Source organism: Pagrus major, chromosome 11 (assembly GCF_040436345.1).
Source record: "Pagrus major chromosome 11, Pma_NU_1.0".
Classification (NCBI taxonomy): Eukaryota; Metazoa; Chordata; class Actinopteri; order Spariformes; family Sparidae; genus Pagrus; species Pagrus major.
Genome location: NC_133225.1, coordinates 5,248,480 through 5,273,194, shown reverse-complemented (window position 1 = coordinate 5,273,194; position 24,715 = coordinate 5,248,480). Strand labels below are relative to the sequence as shown.

Below are 24,715 nucleotides of genomic sequence, written 5' to 3'. Positions count from 1 at the left end.
GGATATAACAGAATAACATTCATCATATTAAGTTCAATTTAAAAAATATTATTGGTTCATCTATAAACACCATCTATTCAGGGTTACATATTTGTATGAAACTAATTATTTTTAACTATGTATTACCATTAAACTATTCAATACTGAACACTGCATAGCATTTACATTCATAGACACACATAAAAGTATAAAGAGAGGAGTAAGATAGTGAGAAAAACATAGTATGACACTTTTAAAGTATTTTAAAGTAACTTACTATTCCCATTCGGAGGACCCGGTGGAGTTTGGGGTTCTGGAAAAAAGAAAGAGAGATTTTAATGTATGTTGATGATCAGGTATCGTGATGCACAGTACACTTTGAGTTTCAATTATTTATAAAAAAAAAAACACAATACACATCCTGAGTCAGCCTGTCAGCCACAGGCCAGAGGATCAGCAGATTGCTGATATTGCCGTGTGTTGATAAGCGAGTCTCTGTGGAATGTGATACAGAAACCTGGAGCAGAAAAATGCTGAAAGAGCAGCTATTCTGTGAGCTGACAGTGTCCTAAAGGATGAACCTACTGACTCGGACCAGTTCTGCTTACTCATTTATTTCGAGCCATCTGGAAGGCTTTCAAATGTGAACTTAGCTGTAATGATGTCTTAACAAACAATACAAAGGCGCTTGTGTACGGGGCGAACTCAAGAGGCGAGCCTGGTCCATGTCCAAGACTCCGGCACAATGGGTGCTATTCTTGGAAAGAACACCTTTGAGTTATCATCTGGCATAATGGATGATGACAGGTCATCAGAGAGGACTTTAATTTCAGAGGGGACGATGGCCAGAGGACGTCCTCTCTGCCACCCTTCACCCCTATCCCATCGCTCCTGTGTTATCTGTCCCATGTGACTTGTTTTGTTAAGAATGCAGAGAGTGGCTGCTAATGCTCTCAGCTCCGCGAGCAAAAACAGAGGAAGAACGCACTAAACTGAGGCGTGTAAAGAGGCAGTGGTGTGCAATGTTTTCCTGTAAATCTGACTCAGATTTTGTTATGTTAAATGTGAAGAAATGTACACGACTCTTGTCTAACAACGCCCAGAGCTGAAAACTCAGTGCACCTTTTCAAATAAAGCCTTGATGTCTGTGGGGACCGATACGCTAAGTTAAACCCATGACTTATGTTTGCAGCTTCAAGCTGTTTGCCAAAGTTGGAACAGCTCTGATATCTCTATGAACGTCATTTGTTTATGCAAGTTTGCTCGCTATGGAATGAGAGCGCACCCCCGCGTAATGACTTGTTGTTGTTCAACTCTGACCTTTTACTTAAGGAAACCACTGATGGCCAATGCCTTTCGACGCCGGTCGCTTGTACATTTAAAAGCCGACAACAGCTGAACTTCACAGTTCAAAGCTCGTTACCGCATAAGGGCCATTAGCACCACATACAGCTGACAGTATGCAGTGGTTTTATACAAGGAAATTAAAAAAGAAGGAAGGGTCATTACACTGAATCTTGCTTTGCAGCCAGACTGTTGTGCTGGTTGTATTGAAGTCTATAGGAGATGCATGGAGAAATGTATGTATCTCCCATAGACTTCAATACAGCTGTCACCACACTCTGGCCCCAAAGCAAGATTCAGTGACGTAATGACCATTCCTTCTTTTTAGGTTCCTTGGTTTTATGTAGTTCTCATGATGAATCTGCTCACACATTATTCTCTTCAGTATACTCAGTGAAAAAGTATAAAGTGTCAGAAGATTTACACTTTTTTAACGATTACAATCTGCTGAGGCATGAATCCAAAATCATGTACAAGTAGAAAACGTCATTTTCTTTTAGTTTTACGATAATGTGAATGATAAAGTAAGCTGCCTGACATTCAGCCAGTGAACACAGCAGCAAAAAAAACCCCTCATTCAGCAGGTTTTAAGGCGATGCATCATCACAGATATTTATCAAAGATACCAGCTGCTTAGAAAGCTCAGCAATCTGAAGGGTCAACACATTCACTTACAAAGTATATTTCACACACTACAGACTCAGCCTGTCTAATATAATGTACAATACAATAACCCTGATATTAAAAGCAGATTACATCTTATTCATTATAATGTAAATAAACCAAACTCTCATTAGAGGCTTTGTATCTGCTTCCTTTAGTCATTTCAGACTTAAACTAAAGTACTACTACTTGTACTGGTGTGAGGATATAACCTGCACTGCCAGCCTCTCAAATAAAAGATACTTTTCAACTTTTGCTGAACGTTACCAGCTCCATTATAAGAGCTAAAATTTATTGATGTTGTGAAGCAGTAAATCTACTTTTGATGGCAGGGCTTTGAGGCCGTTATGTTTTTTCCATGCACCAAGTTGGCCACAAGTGGCCCCCTTTGATTTGTAGATCAAGTTCGGCTCTTTGGGATGCTGTCCAGTGCAGAACTGTGGCTGTTTGTTTTGTTTGCCATCCTAGCATAAAAGATGCCTTTGTGTCATAAAACAGGGCCTTTGAAATGTTCCTTTTTTTTCACTGTGTTTATTGCATATCTGTGTTTACTTAATGTGCTCCATGGAAAATAAACCCGCTGCACTGGCAGCGGTGTGGGCAGGGCAATGTTGCTGCCTACTCTGGACTAGCTTAGCTTACTCACTCAGTCATTACTGTAGATTTCAGACTTTCTGTTCACCAGCATCCTCTGTAGCGCCTTAAACATCAATACTGGAATTTCTGGGCAAAAAAGTGACCGCATCTACATCTGTCGTAATGAGTCCACCCACTTCTGCTCAGCAGTTTTCAACTATTACAAATCTTACTAGACACAGGCTCTAGAGCCTGACTTATACCGGACTTTTCAGGTACTTTTTCACAGTAATGCAGCAGCATTCTCCTGAACAACTGAAGTAGATGGGGACTTGTTTTGAAACCAAAAACAAAACAAAAAGTGTCTCCATACAGCTCGTCAGATGTAATCCAAGTTTCTGAAAAGCCCCAAGATCCTAAATTGATTTAAGAAGACATTATTTACACCCTTGACACACGGTCAAGCTTGTCCACCCACTTAGCAGCTACAGTGTGAATTTTGGCTTGTAAATATTGTCTTCTCAAATCAATGTGGGATCTTGGGGCTTTCAGAGACTTGGATTACAGCTGACAGGCTGTATGGAGGGTCTTCATGGCTTTTTTTGTTGTCCTCATTATAGTTGCTGTTGAGAATACTTCAGGGCTTTTTTTCTGTGAAGCTCCAGAAATGTTTTGTGGACTACGAAACATCACCTGACTTTCCATCAGCGTGGGGGTGAGCAGAAAATGACAAATTTTTGGGTGAACTGCTTCTATGACATTGGCGTCTGCCTCCTCTCAGGGCGGGTGTTTAACCCTCCAGTTCTTATTACCATCTTAGTACCGATGTGTTATAGCCAAGAGAAAAGTCCAGACACCCTTACCCAACCCAAATCAAACATCCTCCTGCTGACAGTGCTTTCTATGTACGTGACAAATTTAAATTTAAATTGCTGTAAGCATGTCATTTATCAATTGCGATTTTCATACCGTATTACTTACAACGTATCCACAATAAGCTTGAGTTGGTCAGTATTGGCCAATGGGTTCTGTCCCACACTGATTAAAATGATGTGATTTATATTAAAATTATGAGTCAGTATTGTTGAGTCAAACTGACCACAGCGGTCGCTGATGTCATTGCTCAGAGGGGATGCTGATTTGAAAAGCACTGGCAGTCCACCAGAGATCGGGCACTCATGATATCACCGCATCTCAGTTTAAGTCGTAATTAGTAAAATGTGACCGTGGTTACCTCAGCCCCCCCAGCCTCTATCTGCTGGCTGCTCCCTGCGACGGATCACACTCGCAGCCCCTGAGACCCCGCAAAACAGCGATTGAATGAATGAATGACTAAACAAGTGATGATCGAGGGGCCCTTAGGCTCTGGCCGGACTCCCAAAGCCAACAAGAGGACCACCACTCCCCTCACACACACACTCCTCCCTTCTCCCCCTCTCTAGTGGAAAGCAGAGGCCACAGTGAAGGTTCTAAGTGAAAACAACTGGAGCTTGGTTCTGTATGACTCCTCTTTTTCCACCTCTCCCACAGCATGAACCGGTCCAGAGGAGCCGAACTGGGCCTCAGCGTTAGCATACTCCCCTTAACTGCAGTCAACCACACGGTAGTATGTCCACACACCCCAAAACACACTCTTGTGTACCGTCATTAATGTAAACAGATACATACACGCACACGCCAATTGTGTATCCACACGCACCTACATACAAAAATCACACAACACGCACACACAGGCCGCAGTTAATGAGGACCAGATGTGGGGAAGTGATGTGCAGAGTTTTGTGGTTTGTGTAGTACCGGACCGAGCTTTCTCCGGCTCCTTCACACTCAGAGCGGCTTCCCTCTCGTTTTACTCCAGTTTCCTTATCACACTTCATACTCAAAACAATGGCAACCAGAGCCTTATTCAAAATGTGTAGCACCGATAAAACGGAAACATGGATGAGAGTGACAGACACATTTAAGACCCAAGTTGAGTTAAGCATTGGCATATGGTCTAAGTCAGTGTAAAATATGTTTTTTATCCTCTTAACTAACCTGTTATTTCTGGTGGACCAAATCCATCTACAACAACCAGTGGCTTGGTAGACGTCTTGGTGTTCATCATCATCATCATGATATTGTCCAAAGAAAGAGAGTCGCAGGTCTCACTGGGTTGTAGGCACTGTGTGGATCACATTTGAGAAATAAAAGTGAATTAAGAAATTGACAGTGAAGAAATCCAGAAAAAAAAAGCCTCTCTGTTAAAGGAGACATATTACGTCCATTTTCATGTTCTCAATTTTATTTTGGGTTACTACTAGAATAGGTTTACATGCAAGGAAAGGACAAAAAAAATGAAAAGCATAACATGTCTCCTTTAAAGGTCTCTGTAATTTTCTCCAGCAGATAAAAGGTTTTGTAAAAGCAAACATTCACATCGGTCAACCTCAAGTAAATTCCTTCTGTCACACCTGACCGAAAGTACAAACTTGGAAGTCAAACAAATGACAAACTCTTGAGCCTGACACTGATTGTAATCAGAATATAACAGTTAGCTTCACTGTCAAAAGGCAGCCTGAGGCCACTGCTTTATCACTCCTTTTTTCATGTAAAAACGTTAAAAAAAGAAAAAGTAGAGGAAAGTGTTTGCAAGAGTGTTGGACAGAGAACAGTAAGAGAAAACTAAAATGATGGCTAAGATGGATGCTTATTTTTTTCTGCAGCTGGATACTTGGCAGATTTGACATCTATTCATGTTTCCTGCTCAGCTTTAGGTGCAGATCCTGATACTGAATGGCTCAGGCCCGCCAGGCAAAGATGCAGGTGCACTAAAATCATTTCAAACAAACACTGCTAACACTACATACTGTACCTCCGCAGAGACTTAAGAAACACTGATGGTCTGTTTAGTCAAATCATCAAACATGCAAGAGAATGGAAGTAATTTGAAGAAGATCAGACTACATACCCGTGGTAGTCTTTGGTTACTCTGAGATCTCTTGGAGCACAGAGACATCTCACAGTGAAGGAAGAGCAGGGACATGTTGAGCTTTGAGTTGAAGGTGAAGCTAAAACTTTTCTTCTCCAACTGCATGTGAGGGATGGGGAAGTCCCTCTGAGGATAGTACTTGACAGAGTCATCGTTGGGGCAGACTGTCTCGATGAGAGGGTAGTCGGAGGCCACACTGGGGTTGGAATTGGGAGAAATCAAGCACGATACGATGGTGAACCCCAGCTCCGGATCTGATGCGGTTGATGTGACCTAAAGCACAAGGAGAAGAAAAAAAACATTTATTCTTCAAATGCATGGAGCCTTTGTCATTTAAACAAGCTGTCACACTTGGGTCAAGATAAAAATGATCAGTGTAACAAGTCTTTAGAGGAGTAAACTGACATTTAACCTGACATCTAACTCTCTTGCTGAGAGTTAGATGATGAGACTGATATCACACTCACATTCCAGTAAATGTGAAGCTACAGCCAGGAGAAGAAAACATCAGCAGAAGGGGGAACAAGCTCGCTGACAGGACTCCAGGAAGTCATTGTTCCCAGCCAAGAAACAAAACCCTTAAAACAACAACTTGTTGTATTCACAACAGAGATTTTGTCCGGATTAAACAAATGACATATAATGTGTTGATCAGAGAGCTTTGGAAGTGCTGGTTCGTACAACTATGAATAGTATGTGTTTTTCAATCTGTGGTAGTGATGGAATGTAACTAAGTACATAAGTACAATTTTAGTGCTACATTATACTTCCATCAAGTTTTTATGCTAAACTAAGCTAAGCTAACCATCTCGTGGGTGTAGTTTTAGAGAATAAGAGTAGTTTCGATGTCCTCATATTTAGATAAAAGCTGCACTTATCAATATATATATATATATATATATATAAATATATATATATATATATATATATATATATATATATATATATATACATATATATATATATATACACACACATATGTAGGATTCTCACAGAGACCAATGCAGTTCCTCTCAGCTCTACCAGCTTTCCAGCATCTTTCACCTCATGGTTTCAGTTTTATGATAGCAACTTTAATGTTAAGTTTAGTCTCACTGCTCCCATTGATCCCTATTCCAGTCACAGCAGGCAGCTGTTTACCTTGATAAACTCACCGTACACTACCTGTCCAGCACCAGACAGCAGACAGTTAGTGACAAGCTGGTGAACATAATGGAGCATATAGCAGCTAAAGATCCATTTATTTCCCTTTAGGAGTTGGCAGAGACCAAAACACAGCTATAAGGAGAGTGAATATTGGACTTTTATTCATCAGGTGGATGTGTTTGCTAAAACGCTGGTCAACTACAACAATTTTCTTCAGTTATTTCAGTAATTTCAGTTATGATGGTCGTAACATCTTTCCTTCCATGAGGAAGTCCCTTGAGTTACTTTCCTCCTCTTTCCTTCCACTGGATCGTCAGTGATGGTATCCTCATTTGAAAGGTCTTGCATACACATCCATACAAAACTCTCTAAAACCATCTGGCCCTGCATCCACACTGTCAGCGAGGTATCTCCTGCTGATATCATTATAAATCACCTCTTCAAAGGACCTCAAAGTAAGAGTCTTTGCCATCTCTTACATGACCTCCACAATCACTGTTCCGAAACAGACTTTTGAGCCGGATAGACAGGATACAGAGACGCATAGAGAGGAGACACAACGTAGATATGAGGGGTGAAAGTGAGTGTATGCTTTTTGGGCCCCGAGTAGACAAATACAAATTGACCTTGTGCATGCCACACTAAGAGATCAAAGCAGGAAGAGCTAGAGTCCCAGACAGAGAGTACACAGAGCCGTTTTCCTATTAAAGTCTTCATTTAGGGGCAAAAACACAAGTTGCGTAAGACAGAAATAAGAGGTATTGTGTTGGAAATGCAGCGCATACCTCCACAAAGACTTGCTGATTTTGTGAGACTGTATAGAAGGGCTGGCGTGAGGGGTTGTTGGACGGCAGTGTGTTGTACAGCTCCATGCTAAACGTCATGTTTTTGACCGGTTGGATCCCTGGGCCCGGTACAATCCTGGGAAGTGTTAGTGAGGGTTCCTGGTTCTTTCTGTACGTGCAATTGAACTAGGAGGAGAAAAAAAGACAAAGCCAACACAAATATCAGCAGGGACTTCAGATTCCATTGCTAAGCACCCTTACTTCATCTTTGACCACATGAAGATGAAGCAGAAAACAGGGAAGGAACATTAGGGATACTGTATAAACAAGAACAATAAGTGGGAGATGAGGAATGGATGAGACAAAGGAAAATAAGTCAGTGGAGGGGAGAAGATGGAGAAACTTCAAAATGGAAAAATGTCAGGTCAAGTTCATAAAACAGACATCGTGGAAACACAGAGAGATTGCAGGAGCCAGATGAATCTTTATTAGCACCAAGGGACTCTGGGAAATGAAGTTTTTTCCATCTCTACATGATTTACATTGAGATGTAGATGATCGGTGGTCTTTACTTTTTGACTTTGTCACCCTGCAATGTAGAGCAGCTCTCCCAGAGACAGAACCACAATGATTCAGTGGTCTTACCGCTATGACAGACTGGGTCACCGGGTCCCTCGGGAACACCAGGTCTCCAGATTCCAGGTCGTCATAATCCATCGGCCCACCGCTCCCATCCTTTGACTCAGAATGACTTATCAAAACCTGCAATCCACAGAGGAGTCCATTAGTCAAAAAAAACAAAAAACAAAGCCACACCAGTTAGTAGGTATGAGGAAAACTTTCACAAAAATCATTTCCAGACTCTTTTTTTAACAGATCCAATTGTGAGTAGTGTTGCTTAATTCAGGGGTGTTCCTTAAGCCAAAGACACGGACATCTGAATATTTGAGAGGGGTTGCCAAAACATTCTGTAACCAATGAGTTGGATTTAAAATGTGGGAATGTCCTGTGGCTTCAGCACTGGGACACAAACATAAAACATGATTTTAATTTCTCAGTAGAGCAGAGGAATGTCAGGGGTCTGAGATGAGTTCACGCTGCTTTAAGAACAGTTTGATTAAATGAGGTGAGAGGCCGATCTCAATCACGCTAACAGTGTTTTTCTTAAGTCTGCACCAAATGTGAGTTGACCTGCCACTGGTGCCACAGCTGAATTAAATCAACATGTCACAGGACAGGAGGAACAACAGCTAAAACATTATTATCATTATCTTTGATGTGTGGGGGCCCACACAATGAAAACGTATGTCTTGTAACTGGAGGTCAGAGGTTATCCCTGCGTCCAACTGCTAACACAAAAGACGACCTTGGACGTGTGCCCAGGTTTTCAATCTGCATTGGACAGAAAATGTGTTGTTCCAAAAGTTCCTCCACAAAAGATTTCAAAAGGTTGGGGAGGAAGTGATTCATCCTTGCTTGTTAGAACAAACATGCTGAATGAGTGCATTCCATAATGATGAAGATAACTGAGGATGTCAGACGTGAATGCTGAGGCCCATGTGAGCACTGCATGAAAAATAAACTTTAAAAATAAATGGAACACTGATTTCTCCTACTTTTTGTGTTAGGAAAAACAAACTATAATGACTATTTTTCCATTTTTTATTCATACAAAAAAAGAGGATAAAACAATGTGTGGAAACAGTGTAAAAGCTTCAAGCCTCTGAGTGAGAGGGTGTTTCCCTTCAGCTGTTGACTGAAGTCTGATAGCTGGCAGTGCTCGGAAACTCTCTGTTAACTTGGTGCTCTACTGACTGAAGCACATCATAGCCGTTTATAGCCTACAACGATCCATAAAGGAAGTTTTTCTTCCTCGTTTTCAAACAACCCACTGACCTCGGTTATGTACTCGCAGAGATTTATGAAACTTGGAAGCTGGTAAGCAAGGCGAACTAGCTTTCATTCAGAAAATGTTTTCACTCTACAGGTGGAAGATAATTAGCCTAGTTAGCCTAGCTTGCTGACGTTAGCACTGACTACCACTAGACCTGGGTTTTCTGCAGATCTTGCACACAGAAGTGCTTGTAGCTAGCATTAGCTGCCCTCTTTCATGGGTAGAGATGTGAACTCTTGACAACATGTAGTCCTGTACCCTTAGAGATTTACGACATTTATATTCCACTCGAAAAATGGAAGCTGGTACGCTAGGCTAACTAGCTTTCATTCAGAAAGTGTCTTTACTCTTAAGGTGGAAGCTAATTAGCCTAGTAAGCCTAGCTTGCAGATGTTAGCATTGATTACAACTAGACCTTTATTTAATGTATTGTATAACAGAGTACACACATCTAAACAAACACCAAGAAGGCTTATTTCTCAACAATAACTCATTTTAAATTCAGTTTAATCTAACCTATTTTTTGTACTCCCATTTGTTCTGACATAACAAACTAGGAGGCCATGTTTTTTTAATGATCCTGGTTAAGCAGCTTTAACCTCAAATGTAATAATAGGTATTGTACTCACAGAGTTGATGTAGAGGGCCATTGGGCTACCCTGCATGGGATATATTGCGGTCTGACAGCCAGTCAGAGGAGTTTCCAGTGTGTAGTGGGTGGCATTGACTGTTGCTCTGCAGGCTGGGTCTTGCAGTGTTAGGTTGGCATGGGTGAACCCACTCGCCTGTGGAAATTACAAAAAATGGCAAGATTGGATAAAGATCAAATAATTTTCTCTTTATTAACTCATTTTAAGAATTGTAAAAAAAAAAAAAAAAGAAAGAAAGTCAAAGGGGTTGTGTAAGACTTGGAGTTCTCAGGAATAAACAAATCCCACAAGGTGGTCTAGCTCCAGCTCCAGCTTCTTCTAATTATAGTCTATGCCAGTTTCCATTCTGTGATGTGGGCTGACTGCTCCATCCCCGTGTTCAGACGCCAAATGTTGGAAACTGTCCTATTTGCCTCAATGTCAGCCTGTGTAAAACAGGGACGCTGGCGTTTCAATAAAGAGCAAAAAATAATGACAACATTTCTCACAGCGCTGAACAGTGTTTCTTTTATATTTTCACTTCTGTAGAACTCAAACTTTGATGAGGTTATCTTTATATTCAGCTTGTATCATGACAGCTGAAGGCTCACGTATTAATCAACAAGTGAGCTTTACATTTGTGTTTATCATTACCAAACTGACCACCGTGTAGTATATTTGTATAACACAAATGCATGCACACTTTGAATGCTTTTCAATTATCAACAACCCGGCGAAATGGAGGTTTATGTCGCTATTTTCAAATAGCAGTGCAGAAAACGTTCATTCAGCCCCCCTAATTGATCCAGACGCTGGTATTCTCTTTGGGTATCCTCCATGTGTGTTGTTTTCCTTTCTTCTTGACACAATTTGTCCCATCAAGTCTTTGTCACAAGAGCAGAGACGTAAACAACTAAGTACCCAAAAGCAAATCTGAATGATCAGACCGTGAAACAGTTTTCAGATGTGCGACTTGAATCCAATTTAAAATTATTTATGACAGAGGATTTAGTCTGGATGGGAAAACAAATGACTTGATTGTTGAGTTTTTTCCTGTTCAGTCTTGAGGTTAAATTATCATCAAGCATCGAATAAGAGAAAAAAATATGCTCTTTATGTCTGTCATTAGAGAGGAACAACCCTAAACTGCTTATGTGATGTAACTGTTGCTGAATCCATTAGCTGATTCCAAAAATGTACTGATTTAATATGATTGGTAATTATTTTTAATTAAACACTTGTAATTTGCTGCATTGTGCATATACATATGCTACGATCTGACAGCTGTCCACTCACTTGCAGGCTCTCTTTGTCGATGCTGACCACCATCCTCGTGGCCTCACACTGCACGCTGAGGCCGACGCTCAGAGCGCGCTGACTCTCCTCGGGCTCTCTGGGCTCCCAGGGCTGCTCGTCGAGGGCGGAGGGCAGAGGCAGAGGTTGAGGGAAGGAAAAGGGCAGACTGGAGCGTCGTGAAGCCGTTCCCACTCCTGGATGAGGACTGGAGTCACGCAGGATGGAGAGCTCTGGAGGAAACATGCTCTCCAGAGGATCCACCACATCTGGAAGTCACACATGGGTAGAAGCTCATGAGGCTGATTTTTACAGGCAGGGAAATTACACGGGGCTACGACTATAAAACCATTTAACAATTCCACGCTAGTTTCTCTATGAGGCCTGTGACATGTGCAATATTAGTCATGAAAACAATTGTAGCAGCTGCTATAATGTAAGTCTTGTGCATGGTGTTATAACTATACTGTAAATTTAAACACTTTTGTTATTTCTGCTACACTATAATGAAATCTGAGTGGAGAGTGGAGAGGATGTCTCTTCAGTTTACCTGGCTCTCTGAGTCGGATATTGAAGTGGTTCGCCACAGGAGTGCCGGTGTAAGACGTGACTGGACCGTAGCCATGCTCCCCCGCCCACTTGATCAAAGCTTGTGACCCCGATGGCAAGTGCTGCTTGGGGGATTTTGACACTTGCACCAGTCTCTCTGTATTTGAACTAACACTCACGGTATCAGAGGCCTGTAGAGAAGAAAGCAGAAGTGTTATTAATCCTGTCTTATTTTATATCAAAAAATAACAAATTCTCATTTCTAAAAGACACATACATTTTTCAAAGAAGCTCCTTTTTATGTTCTTCTGAAACAAATGACATGATTAACTGCTCAAGTATTACATGAGTCAACTTCAAGTACAGTCCTGCTCTTATTCTGTGTCAAGTGTGAATCATGTGCATGAGCGTGAGGTAATGGGCGTGTCATCTTTCAATTAGAGCTGAGAAACCAACATGTTCGTTCGATCCTAAAACTCATGTCCTGCCCTGCTGCGTACCCTCCCTGTGTTAGGGAGTAACGATTCTCTCTCATAGCCAAGTTCCCACAGATTCAAGTCTCTTGAGCAACACTGAGGAAAACCCACTTTCTGACAGGAGCGAGAGCGAGATTTTACGAGGCTATCATATCGCATACAGAGCTGACACTCTCCCAAACACTGGTTGCATAAGCAAAGCATCCTGTGTACCACTGCTGTCAAATAAAAGTCAAAATGTCAGCTATGTGGGAACGAAGTAAATGGCTTTGTGTTTAGATGGACCATCCTTGTGCGGTATAACACTGACAATCATGTGTAGCAACACTTGCAAGTTTTGTTTTTAACAGGTTCTGGTTTAGTGTGACCACAAACAAACTGTGAAAAGTGTATTTATCACTCAAAACCAGTGGTACAACTCTAAAGTAGCCACTTAAACACATTCACTATGCATTTCAATATCTTGTTAAGATGTGCATGTATTAAATGTTTAAACACATAGGAACGAAAAATTAGCACAGTTTTAGATGATTACCTTTCAGTTAATGTTTCCATTTTGTCCACAATAAGCAAACACAAAACCCTGCTGTGATACTGCTTTCTTTAGAGGAACAGTTTTGTGGTTCACAAAACATTTCTAGAGCTTCACGACAGAATAGCGTTGCAGCATTCTCCGAAACTGTACAAGAAACAGTAGTAAAAGTGGATGAGGACATGGTGGTGGAGTAAATAATGACTGAAATTCCTTTTTTGGGTGAACTCGTCCTTTAACAGAAGTTGTAGAAGCCTTAATGTACCAATTAGTAAGAGCTGTACTTAGGCGTAGTGGTGCTTTGATAGAAATGATAGTGTCAGCAGGCTAACATGTTCACAATGACTGATGTTAAGCAGGTGTCATTTTCACCATGGTCACCATCTAAGTTTATCATGGTAGTATGTTAGCTTTAGCTTATAGCAGTAGACACAAAGCAGAGCTGAGGTTTACAGGAATGTCCTGTTTTGCAGGTATTTGCTCATGAACCGAGGCAGTGAATGTGCAAAATCTGATGTTTACAATATGTTGAGTTATTTCAGTCAGGATCTTCAATCTAGCACATCTAAAAATGATCTACATTCTTCACCAAAACTGCTCTATTGTTGTGCAAGTGTGAGGTGGGTATTACAGGCCCATTTGAGCTGTTCTGTAAGTACCGTGGGCTGTGACCTGGCATTACACTCTCACAACCTGACTGACTTACTGTACAGCGCTGACCAGGCAGCTGTACAAACACACCGCGCCTGGCAAAACTGCAGTGTCATGGCTGCAGCAGCCCTGCAGGGGTATCAGCATTACACAGTGAGGAAACACAGACCCCCGGGCACACCCCCACGGAAACCAGTACAGAGCTCACAGCAGAGAGGGGCACACGAGAACACAGCAAATGGATCGGAGGTACAGAAGTACAAATGAAATATTCTTGGGAATATATGTTCCATAATGTGGTTTAAATTTCCATCTCTGAAGCAGTTACGGTGGTTGGATAACTGCCAGTTCTCCATCAACATGATCTACGGTTCAACTATTCCTCCGTAGGTGTCATTTTCTTGTATTTCCTCAGGATCCTGACAGACTTAAGTAACGCTAATGAAGATTTAATATCAAAACTGTAAATTCTCACTCAGGGTTGATAAGTATAAAACCACATTTCTAAGTAAAGGAAACCCTGATATATTGCAGTAATTAGCTAGTGTTTGTATATGGTGTGTGTGGAGGAGGTCCTAACAGCTCCCAGCTTAACAAAGTGCCTGAACAAACGCTGCTCATAATTCACATTATGACTGATGGGAAGCAGCTCAGTAGCCTTGCCTCTGAAAGTATGTGACGCCCCCTCAACTGCTGCCCCTGGCTCTCTGAATGTGATGACAGTCCCTGGAGCTGCCGCGATGAAATCTCACAGTTCCTCCTAACCTGTTATTCCCACCCTATCCTGCAGCGGGGGGGACCAGGCGCCAATTCAACACACATTCTGGTGTGACAACATCTTTGGTCAGCAGTGCAAAGTGATGACATTTCACTTGTCTGTGACATGACTTGTGAGGCTCTGCGATGTGTGATAAGACTATATAACATCTCAGGGGTGAGGTCTGTGATGGAAAAAAAGAAGATGTTCTTGGATGAGAAGCTTTTATCAGTTGTCACGCTGCTTGCTTACCACAACATCCAGCTTGCCTATCACACTGTGGGCCTTGATGACCCAGTTGACAGACTTGGCGCACTTGAGCACCAAGACGACGTCACGGTGCAGCGGGCCATCGTCCTCCAGAGGCCGTAGTTCCACTATGACATCCACCTGGAAAGCGCTGCAGAAAAGGAGAGGGAAAAAATAATTTTGGACGGTTTGGTCGGCATTGCGCTATCGTGCCCCATGTGTCTGGCCAACTAATTAAAAAGCTGGACGTATTCCCAGAAAAAAAGCAGACATATGCACTACAGACCAGATAGCAACAGAGTGAGATACAGCACAGATACCAACACGTTCCCAGATTTGCGGTCTTCTGGGTGTACAATAATCACTCCTCAGAGGGAGTGAGAAGATTATCTGGAAACCTGAACTTTGAGGCCCAGTTTTGAAATATCTCTCTCAAAAGAACACCACTAAGTGAACAGTACCCCCCCCCACCTCCGCCTCCCAGCCTTCGTGTTAGTTTCCATCCAAAACAAACTCCATAGAGATTAGTTTGAGCATCTTGACCTCAAAAATAAACTCTGACAACATGTTCTCTTGGCTTTGGCTGCTCACCTGCTGGAGTTGGGGGCTTGCAGCTCGATGATGTGGACTTCTCGGTCTTTGTCGGGGCCTGACAGGACACAACCCTTTGATGCCTGTGGCTCCACGTAGCCGCCCAGGTAGTTCAGAGACAGGAACTTGTTATCAATCTTGCAGGTGTCAGAAAACACTGGATCTGAAAGTGGAAAGATGTTTATGTTACTCTTCGGAGGGGTTCTGCAAGGCTCCCTCGAAGGAGAAAAAAGTGCTTTTTGTTACCCGTCCACCACAGGAAGGTCAGAGCGAGAGGTCAGCTACAGAACAGCACGCCCCTGCTCACAGAGACTTCAGTAGGGTGGATGTTTGCTGAAGAACTGTTTCCCTGCTCACTTCTCTACACATCGACTCAGCACAAGGTCCAGACCTGTGCTGGTTGAGGTTGGGCATGCTGCGATTGGCATGTGCTGTCTTCTTATCAACAGGGAAATTTCTCTTTCGGTGGGAAAACTAAGCAAGCGTCTTTACCAGAATCTCTCCACAATAACAGGACAATAATATTCATAAACACATTTAATCAAACCTTCGAGTGTTTTTTCCTCCACTTCTGTGATTCTTCATAAATTCGTTAACTGCTAAGAAAGCACCTTCAGAAATAAAAAAAGCTAGGCCCCCTTCTCAGCGCCCAGAGAAAACACAAGACAGCTGCTTCCTTATTTGGCAAACAGAGCCTCGGACAAAGTGTAAACTGAAGGTTGGCACCTTCCTCTCCGGAACCCCTGTGGCACTGGTGCGGGCCTGGTTAGGAAGCAGAGAGAGAATCTGTCCATCTTCATGAAACACCACTAATGATGTGAAGGAGTGGAAATCCACAGCTCCGAGTAAACATCATGGCACTCTGGGCTCGTGCCAGACCACAGCCCCCTAATGACACAAGCCAAACGCTTGAAGGCTGAGTAACCACTCTGTCCTCCACAGTAGTTAACAACACAGAGAAAGAACTTATCACCGGCAGTAGTGGAGACATTATTCGTCTCCAGACGTGAGATTTGTTTTATGTCCGCGTAGTGAAAGATGCTCATTAAAAACAAGATGTCCTGTCTGAGAGCTGATGCATTGTGAAGTCGGACGTGCCGTCTGCTCAGTGCGTGGAGTGGCCAGTAGAGAGTGAAGAATCGAAAAGTCCACTGCTCAAACATGTGTGAAGATCAATCATAGTCTCCCCTGAGAATCCCCCAGTGCTTCTTCACTTCAGACATACTCCCACCTTCCCTCACTTATTGAAAAAATGTAACAGCCACAGTCGATCTCCTGCTTGCCTCTGCTTTTTCCACTTCACATTTGGTCAACATATACGCCTTTCACCACATTATGTACATTTTTTAGGCATTTTTATTGTAGCCTTATCATATAAGTAAAAAATATGGAAGTAAAACTTGTGAGCAAACAATACAAATGACAGACATTTTCAAAATTTGTATCCAGGGACATGATACTGTCAGTGATCTGCCAGCATGTTTAAATCTAAATTTAACCTTTCCAAAGTCTTAAATACCAAGTTTTATTTTAGAATTTTTGGTCAAATCACTATCCTGGCTTCATATTTCAGTTTCTATGACTTCAACATCTGAACATTTGTCTCACAATTACACATGACCACACATAGGAAACTAAATTTAAATGGTCTCAAGACTCACAGCATGTTCAAACAAGGACATCTGGCAGCACGTTAGCATGCGTTTATGTTAATATTACATGATCTTGAATATTTGAAAAGTTGGTGAGTTTTAATTAAATATGTTTGCTAGACCTCATTGATACACACACTGTGTTTTGAGACACGCTAAATGTAAACATAACTGAAAAACTCCACAAGGCACCTTTAAGTTAGGTGGTCTTAGGTGGTCATGTATATTATTATTTTTAACCTATTTTTTGTAGTATCACCTCTATAGAAACCTGTGGTGTCAGTATGAAGCAAATAATATGTTCTGTTCTGGTCTTTTTATGTTCATAAATAACTTATCTACACACGCACAGTAGATAGTTACCATGCAGCAAAATATGCCACACATAAAAAGTAGCATTGCAACAGGAAATTATTTTCATTATTTATTATCTGTCAATTATTTTGTCACTAAATCAATTATTCATTTGGTTTATTAAGACATCATAAAAATAAGGAATAAAATATTTCCATCTTGGGATTGCTTGTTTTGGACTCAAGTCACCGTTTTGATTGACTCAACTTGGACTTGAAAATTAAAGATTCATGACTTGAATGACTTTTCCTTGCTCAAAAACTTTGTTTTCAGTTTAAATATTTCATCTTAAATAGTTTTTAGAAAGTTTAACGTTGCAGTGTTGACATTACAAAGGTCTGAGAATAGAGAAGACAACCCTGTCAGGCATCATCCTTATTGTACATGGACGAACAAGAAATCTGCCTGCATATGAAGCTTAAGGCCTGAATCTGGTCCAAACTGAGATATTCTGCAAACTGGCATCATACTTCTTGAACAGGTGAGATAAACAGGCCAAAAATATCATTAAACGGATATTATTTTCTCTTTTATAAAGATACTGCAGGTAAGACTGTTGGGACTTGCATCACATGTCTGCCAAAACACACATAAAAGAAGAAAAAGGAGCACATCCTAACATTGGAGAAGCTGGATTCAAGGAAATTTAAACATTGTGCTTGAAAAATGTATTTAATGATTGACTAATTCCCAAATTAGTTACCCATTAAGTTTTTGTCAGTGGATTTAATGATTAATAAAGTCACTGTTTAACCTCTAATAAAAGCCTCTAGCCAAAATACACAAATTCAAACTGTGGTCTGTGCACTCTCTTTATTTTTCTGGAGTTCTTGAGGAGCAACAACTCAGAATTACCACAGGTAGCCTGTTAAATAGTGTAAAAGGGTGAGATGCCTATTGAGGGAAGGAAAAACATTTTTTCGGAGTAGTGCATGTAAAACTGTAGCAACAGCTCAAACACAAAAGCTAAGTTAAGTTATGGGAGCTAAAGGTGGGACATTGGAGGCCTGCCTTGGGGCCTAGAGCTATGTTGGGAATTTAGGGAATCTAGTACACACCTTCTCCGACTTTGATGTAGATGTCTTGAGTCATCCTGAGCTCAGAGAAGGAGGTGACGGCGCTGTACTTCCTCTGGGCCCAGTTGAGGAGGTGCTCACTGCCGTGGGGAAGGGTCTCCTTCTGGATCTGGCAGAAGAGGGAGAAGTTTCCTGGCTGAAAGTGGACCTCTGAGCCTTCAGATACCTGGAGGGAGGAAAAGACAGGAGGACAGAAAAAAACAATTATTTATCAAATATTTTGCATTTCTCTTAACAGTATGACTTTTAAGAGTTTACAACAGTAGGACACACTCATCCCTGTGAGATTATAAAATGAAGAACCTGCAGGCGGACTGAAAAAAGAGCTCAGCCTTTTCCAAAATTAAACCTGCTTTCCAAACATTGGTGAAACCCATCCTTCACACTCCATCCCAACCGTTATTTCAAAGCTCCTGCAAATATGCTCAGCGTATTTTTACACATGTTCCTCTACACAATAGGGTGTCTGGTTTCCAGTGTTTAAACAGTGGACTGCGTTGTAGTGCGTCATCGCAAATGTGTAGGTCTGCTTCGAAAACAGCCACAACGGAAAGGACACAGAGAGACTGACACACGACAGAGAGGAAGGTTAGTAGGTAAAAACAAGTTAAAAAACACACCCCAATGTTGAAGGCACATGCCAGTGCTCGGGCATTAAACTGTTAGCATTAATAAAATGTTTTTTAATATATTCAGCACATTTTTGACCTGGAAAATATCTTTTTGCACATCATACATCCCCAAAATACCAAAGTGATACAAGCTGGTGGTTGCTATACTGATTCCAGCTGTCAAAAACAGACAAAAATGAGGGAGAAGGCTTAAATAAATGGAGGGCAAAGAAGTGCTGATTGGCGTTTGACAGGGTACTGGCCTAGCCTGGTGAGGAGGGACCACCCCTTTGGCACTTAATGGAGCTCGGCCCATATGCTTCATTTCAGAGGAGATAAACATTCACATGTGCTGAAAAAAACGTACCCAACAACCAAAAGAGTCAGAGCACACGGTCTAGACAGCCTACCTCATTTTATTTCCGTGCTTGTTTTTCTTCCTCCCTAGGTATCCTATCTGTATGCATGAGCTGAGACGGTGCTGGCAGGCCCAATTAAAACATTAAATCCATCTGAATCCAAGCTGAATACGTAAGACAACTTCTTCGTGATGATGTTATGAAGTTGTCCCTAAATTGCAATCATACTTTAATGATAATAGAATCATATCCCTTCGGGGTGTTTAGGTTTTTCAGACATAACTATTGCAATCCCCTCATGCTCAACATCTGTCTGACCTCTGGACGCTCCTCTTGGTGTTCCTGGCATTGTCACCAGAGGCAGTAAATACTGGAGCGTAAGAGACAGACACTGTCGAAGAATTCAGGTTGATTTTATTTTTAGTGTGTTTACTACGACGAGAAGTAACAGAAAAGAAAGATGGCGAAGAGGTGGTTCCCTGTGCCAGAGAGGAGGGGCTGGGGTTTCTTCGCCAAACCCTGCCAAGCTCAGCAGAGTTTATCAGTTTAATTGCGGGAATACGACTGTAATTAGTCGCAAAGAATTAGAGGGGAAAGCCTGAAAGCCAAATTAGCTCCAGGCCTTCCAGAGCACTGAAAACCTCAGGAATTTGAAACAGGGAAGTGAGGGACCCACTCTGGGCTTTAACAAACTCTCTCTCTCTCACTCTCTGTCTCCCTTGCTGCATGCCCAGTTGACAGACAAAAAAAAGAGCTCTATTTTCCTGCAGGCGCAAAGCCAGGGCGAGGGAAAATGCTGTTTTTATGCAATTTTCCTGCCGTGCAAATCTATCTTGCATCCACGCCTGTTTGTTAATTTCCTGGCATAAAAATGAGCGTGTTTGAACCAAGGTGGTAAGAGAGGCATAGCCGAGGCTGTGTTTATACTGAATAGGTGGCGCAGCAACACTTTTGATGCTCGTTTTTGCATGAAATTGCATTTGCATTAAAACATGCCCAGCAAATGCAGACGATGGCAATTTTGGCGGCGTCAGTTGGCAGAAGAGCCGCGACACGTCGTCTCCAAAATCACTGAACACCTTTCATTTATGTTGCGTTTGGTTTATTTGAGTTTGTTTTTGTTTTGTTGTGCAACACACTTAAAGAGGTGCAATGCACATATGAATTGCAGATTCATAAGCACATCATAATGCAATTCTTACATGTAATGTGATTGAGGAGGATTTTTAGCAGGAGCTCCGTCAGACATTCATACTGGTGAATATTATATATATACTTGATGAGCTGCCCAAAAAAGCTTGTAGCATATTAAATATTTTCCATGCAGTTGATTAAACACTTCATCTTCATCACACAGCAACAGGAACGATGTGTTCTTCATTTACAGTCACTGCTTTGAGAGGGATGTAATTTACCAAGCGATGACACAGCCGTGGTAACTTTATTAAATATTTGAATATTTGGTATAACGGTGACAGGATGGGTCACGATCTAAAGGTAAATAATGTTCTGCGTTCGTCTAAACATCGGACTGGAAAACATTTACTCAAAGATTCAAAGTTTGACGGGCAAAATCATCACAGCTGCGACTTTCCTGTCATGTCAAGAGGATTATTACAGTGAATTTCCATTTTGCATTTCTAACTTGCTGTCATGTTTATAAATATTTGTGATTATGGCTAACGCACGTGGAAACATATTCATATCGGTAACACCGCAAAATGATCCGTCAGAGAAACAAATAAAACATGTAATTGGAAATATTTACACACAAATAGTTCACAAACGTGAGGCTGTTTTTTGGATCTCCGGGGCAGAGTCCATCTCTCAACGAGAACCAATTTGTTTTCTGCAATTATCTCTACATCAGTTCAGGACTCAACCCATTAATATACACATATACAGCTGACCTGACCCATGATAAAATAAAGGCTCAGAGCTGCTACTGGTGAGTGAAGGCATGAGCTCAGGGTGCAGGATACTGTTGCTATGCACAATGACAACAGATAATAATTGATACAAGTGAATAAAAATGCACTGTCTGCAGATTGTGGAGACAGAAACACCCTCCATGTTTTCAGTGGATCATGTTCCCTTCTGCTCAGGACAGACTCCAGGCTCACACTCACACCTCTGAAAAAATCCTGGCAACAGATGCAAATTAGCTGCTCCCTAACTCTGGTGCAATTACTTTTAATTGCGCGCTGTCACTGAACAATTAACCAATAAAAAAAAATCCTGCTCACTTTTTAGCACTGCTGGCACAAAATGGATACCTTCTATGATTATATACATCTTCTTGCATCAGAAAATTCTAGAAAAAGGATTCATGTTGGGAGTTATGATAGTCCAGTGTTTGCAGCAAAGGTCTGGTGTCTATCCAGTTCCTATGAACTGCAAGTGGCAGCCTACTGCCAAGTAAAGCATAACCTCACAATAAATGAAAATAGAGCTCATCTCTTATAAAGCAATCTGTATCTGTTGCTGCCAAAAACTGCCCTGAAGTTAGATTTGGTTAGCTGTGAAAGCCTTGTAATGTGTTCTGAAGTTGAAAATACATGAACACAGGAGATTACCTCGACTTTAGAGGAATTCCTCAGACTTGGCAGTTGAGTGCAAACAAAGAATGTAGGAGAAGTTAGCTACATACCATGGGGACTGAAACTCCTGCTTTCATGTACATAATGGTAGAAACTCGTGTACTTGTGTTTGTAATGGTATTTGCAGGCGGGCATGTTACTTCAACAACTCAAACAGTGTTCTCAACAGCTGTCTTTACTAATATGAAAATCAGTAGGTTCAGTGTTATATATGTTTAAAGTTCTACTGTAATGCACTTTAAAACTGTAAGATAGCACAACTCTTCATTGTCTCTTGTGATAAAAGCACATCTGCCAGTGTTGACGTGATCCAAAACATCTAACAGTATATTTCCGGCCCTTTCTGCCTATAAGCATCAACATATTACAGCCATGTGTGCAATAAAAAGGAACAGGCATGCCAAATGTTTGAGATCAATTATCATAGAGCTGTAATCCTCGCATTGAGCAACACCCTGAGCCTGGGAGATCGCAAAAGGCTGTTTGGAAATTAAGAGGTGTTGCAAACAGATGAGGATGATGGCAAGTGCGGAGAGGGGATGATAGATAATATGAGAATGCAATGACTCTCTGGTGATATGAAGTGATAAATGCTTTTGTGGCTGATTAGGTCTAGGCTCTCTTGCCGCTCGCTGCAAATGTGCACGTGTTCCTGTGAACTGGCAGGCTTTGTTGACGAGAAAACAATACCATATGTCCCAGCACCACTCTGGAGTGTTTCTCTCCCATTCCTGTCTCCAAATAAAAACCAATAGTGGCTGCCCATGGTTTCCATTAACAGTTACGCTGAGGAGAGCGCTCGTGTGTGAGAGTGAAAGAACTCATACTACAAGCCTTCAACTAATGAAAGAAGTACAGGAGTGAAAGGCGAAGCTTGGCAAACAAACAATAGGTAACACAAGCCAACAGCAAAACTACAGTGTTGTTCCATCAAGTCATAAAACATGTGATCCAGATGAAGCCTTTCAAGCAGAGATGCAACACAGCCCTCCTCCCCTAAACCCCAAAAAGAAATATATACATTTGGCCACAAAGTCAACACAGTACGCTCTGCACATGTGTCTCACTTGGTATGCTAGTGTCCCTTGGTAAAATAAAATTTGGCTCGATTTCAACATTCACATTACATGTCATTTAAGACGCATAATGATTCCTGCCTGCTGCTGACTGACATGGAGTACTGCAGAGAGCATGTTTTACAATAAAAGTCTGGATTCTGGCATTTTAAAAAAAAGGCCAGCGTCCAGTGGCCAACAGCAACAGTGTGCTCAGCGTCTCTGAAGCTTTTCCAGGCAGCCCATCTGTGTCCATGGAGCCCAGAGCGCTGGAAGAGACCAGGAAACAAGGACTGGCAGGATGGATTCAGAGTCCAATTAGTCCCAGGAAACAGCCTCTCCAATGGAAAGGCAGTGTGAGGGAGGTCTGGCAGAGGGTTTCTGTTCTTAAGTGTTAAGCTCAAAACCAGTTTTTTTATTCGACTCTGTGAGTGTAAGCTCTCGGCACAGCAGCTTCTCCACCTGAGAGGCACGGATCAGAAAGTGTGAGAACTGGCACGGCGACGCTGAGATTTCTGCATCTGCGGTCGTGGAACATGTGTCCTTGTGTGGCCTGATGCGAGTGTTTAATTTTATTGACTGTTCGCTTAACCCCTCACCTAAACCATTGTTCAATAATAGCTTAGTAAAAGCGTAAGGAATGGATTAAACATTGTGTTTATTGGCTCTCACGTAATCTTTGATTGTTGCATGTAAAACTAACTAGGCAAAGCCGTTCCAGTATGTGATCAGAGTTTGGAGATGTTAGCAGCTCCGTCCTGCTCCTTATTGGATTTAGCTAAGTTTACACTGCAGCAACCGCAGCCAACCCAAACTATATTTGCGAAACACGTTGGCTTGTCCTCATCCTGATCCTCTTCTCCTTCATGTAAAATGAGAAAACATTAAAGTAGTTATTAAGTAGTTAATTTAAGTACAAGGTTGTGCTTTTTTCCTGATAATACTGTGACTAATTAGCTCTACATTGCAATACAAAACTATGTTGTTTCTGTGCTAACTTTCCCACTACACTGTCTGTCTAGTACATAGCCTGTTCTTTAAGCACAATGTCATATAAAAGGCCATCAAGTGCATATTAAAGACCCTTTTACAAGGCAGACTGAAACCAACTGTAAGCCCACCATGATGTTTGTAAACTACAGTACCATTTTGAAGTCTGGCTTTAAAGTATGGCCATCTTGTTTTTTTTTTTTTTGAGCAGGATGGTCATCGTCAATCACAAGGTAGCCACGCCCTAAAGCATACCCTGCTTTATTGTTCATTTTAACTCTAAATGGGGCCATATTTTACAAATGAACATCATGCTATATTGGAAAAAAAAAACTTAATAGGGCAAAGTTTACTGTGTTAACTCCACTGATTTCTTATTGAAACTAGTGGAGTTGCCCCCTGCAGGGCATTAGAAGGAATGCAGGTTTAAGGTACTTCTGCACTGGCTTTATTTCTCAAACCTTAAAGCTTCATCTATATTTTATACAGTCAATGCTTGAAACACTAAAAGGCTGAGATGGCTTTTTTACCCAACTGTGGCTAATGTTAGCTTAATTAGCTAGGTAGCTACAGCTATTAAATCTGCAAGTAACAGCTGTCTCTGACTGAAACCGAGGACCTATAGTTTGAAAATGTACTTTGAATTAAATACGCCACTATTATAACTGTAAACATATGTGCAGTACAAGGCATGGTGACAGTAACTTAAGGTGGCAGGGCTTAGGGGAATGGTCAATTGTAATTCATTCCTGAAGAAAAGAGTGAATCTTAACATTGAGCAGCAGGCTGCGGGTGTTTGTGTTGTGTGGCATGTTAAGGAGGTGTCACTGTGGAGAAAACCTGAGAAGAGGAGCATAGTCTGGGACTCCTCTGGGTTACAGCCAGTTCAGTCAGGCTGGTGGATAAGATACCAACAGCTTGCAGTGCCAGCGG

The 24,715-nt window shown here is 41.6% G+C and overlaps 1 protein-coding gene across 1 annotated transcript in view; it reads right to left on the bottom strand.

The window, feature by feature from the left end:
• Window positions 1-24,715, bottom strand: part of tgfbr3 (transforming growth factor, beta receptor III) — a 70,952-nt gene that overhangs the window by 5,645 nt on the left and 40,592 nt on the right. Inside the window, exons 5-15 of the mRNA XM_073476285.1 lie at window positions 18,150-18,333; window positions 15,086-15,248; window positions 14,498-14,645; window positions 11,831-12,020; window positions 11,284-11,549; window positions 9,988-10,143; window positions 8,110-8,226; window positions 7,465-7,650; window positions 5,513-5,806; window positions 4,600-4,726; window positions 257-292 (exon numbers count right to left, since the gene is read on the bottom strand). Coding sequence (XP_073332386.1) covers window positions 257-292; window positions 4,600-4,726; window positions 5,513-5,806; window positions 7,465-7,650; window positions 8,110-8,226; window positions 9,988-10,143; window positions 11,284-11,549; window positions 11,831-12,020; window positions 14,498-14,645; window positions 15,086-15,248; window positions 18,150-18,333 — 1,867 coding nt within the window. The remainder of the gene's footprint in view (window positions 1-256; window positions 293-4,599; window positions 4,727-5,512; window positions 5,807-7,464; window positions 7,651-8,109; window positions 8,227-9,987; window positions 10,144-11,283; window positions 11,550-11,830; window positions 12,021-14,497; window positions 14,646-15,085; window positions 15,249-18,149; window positions 18,334-24,715) is intronic.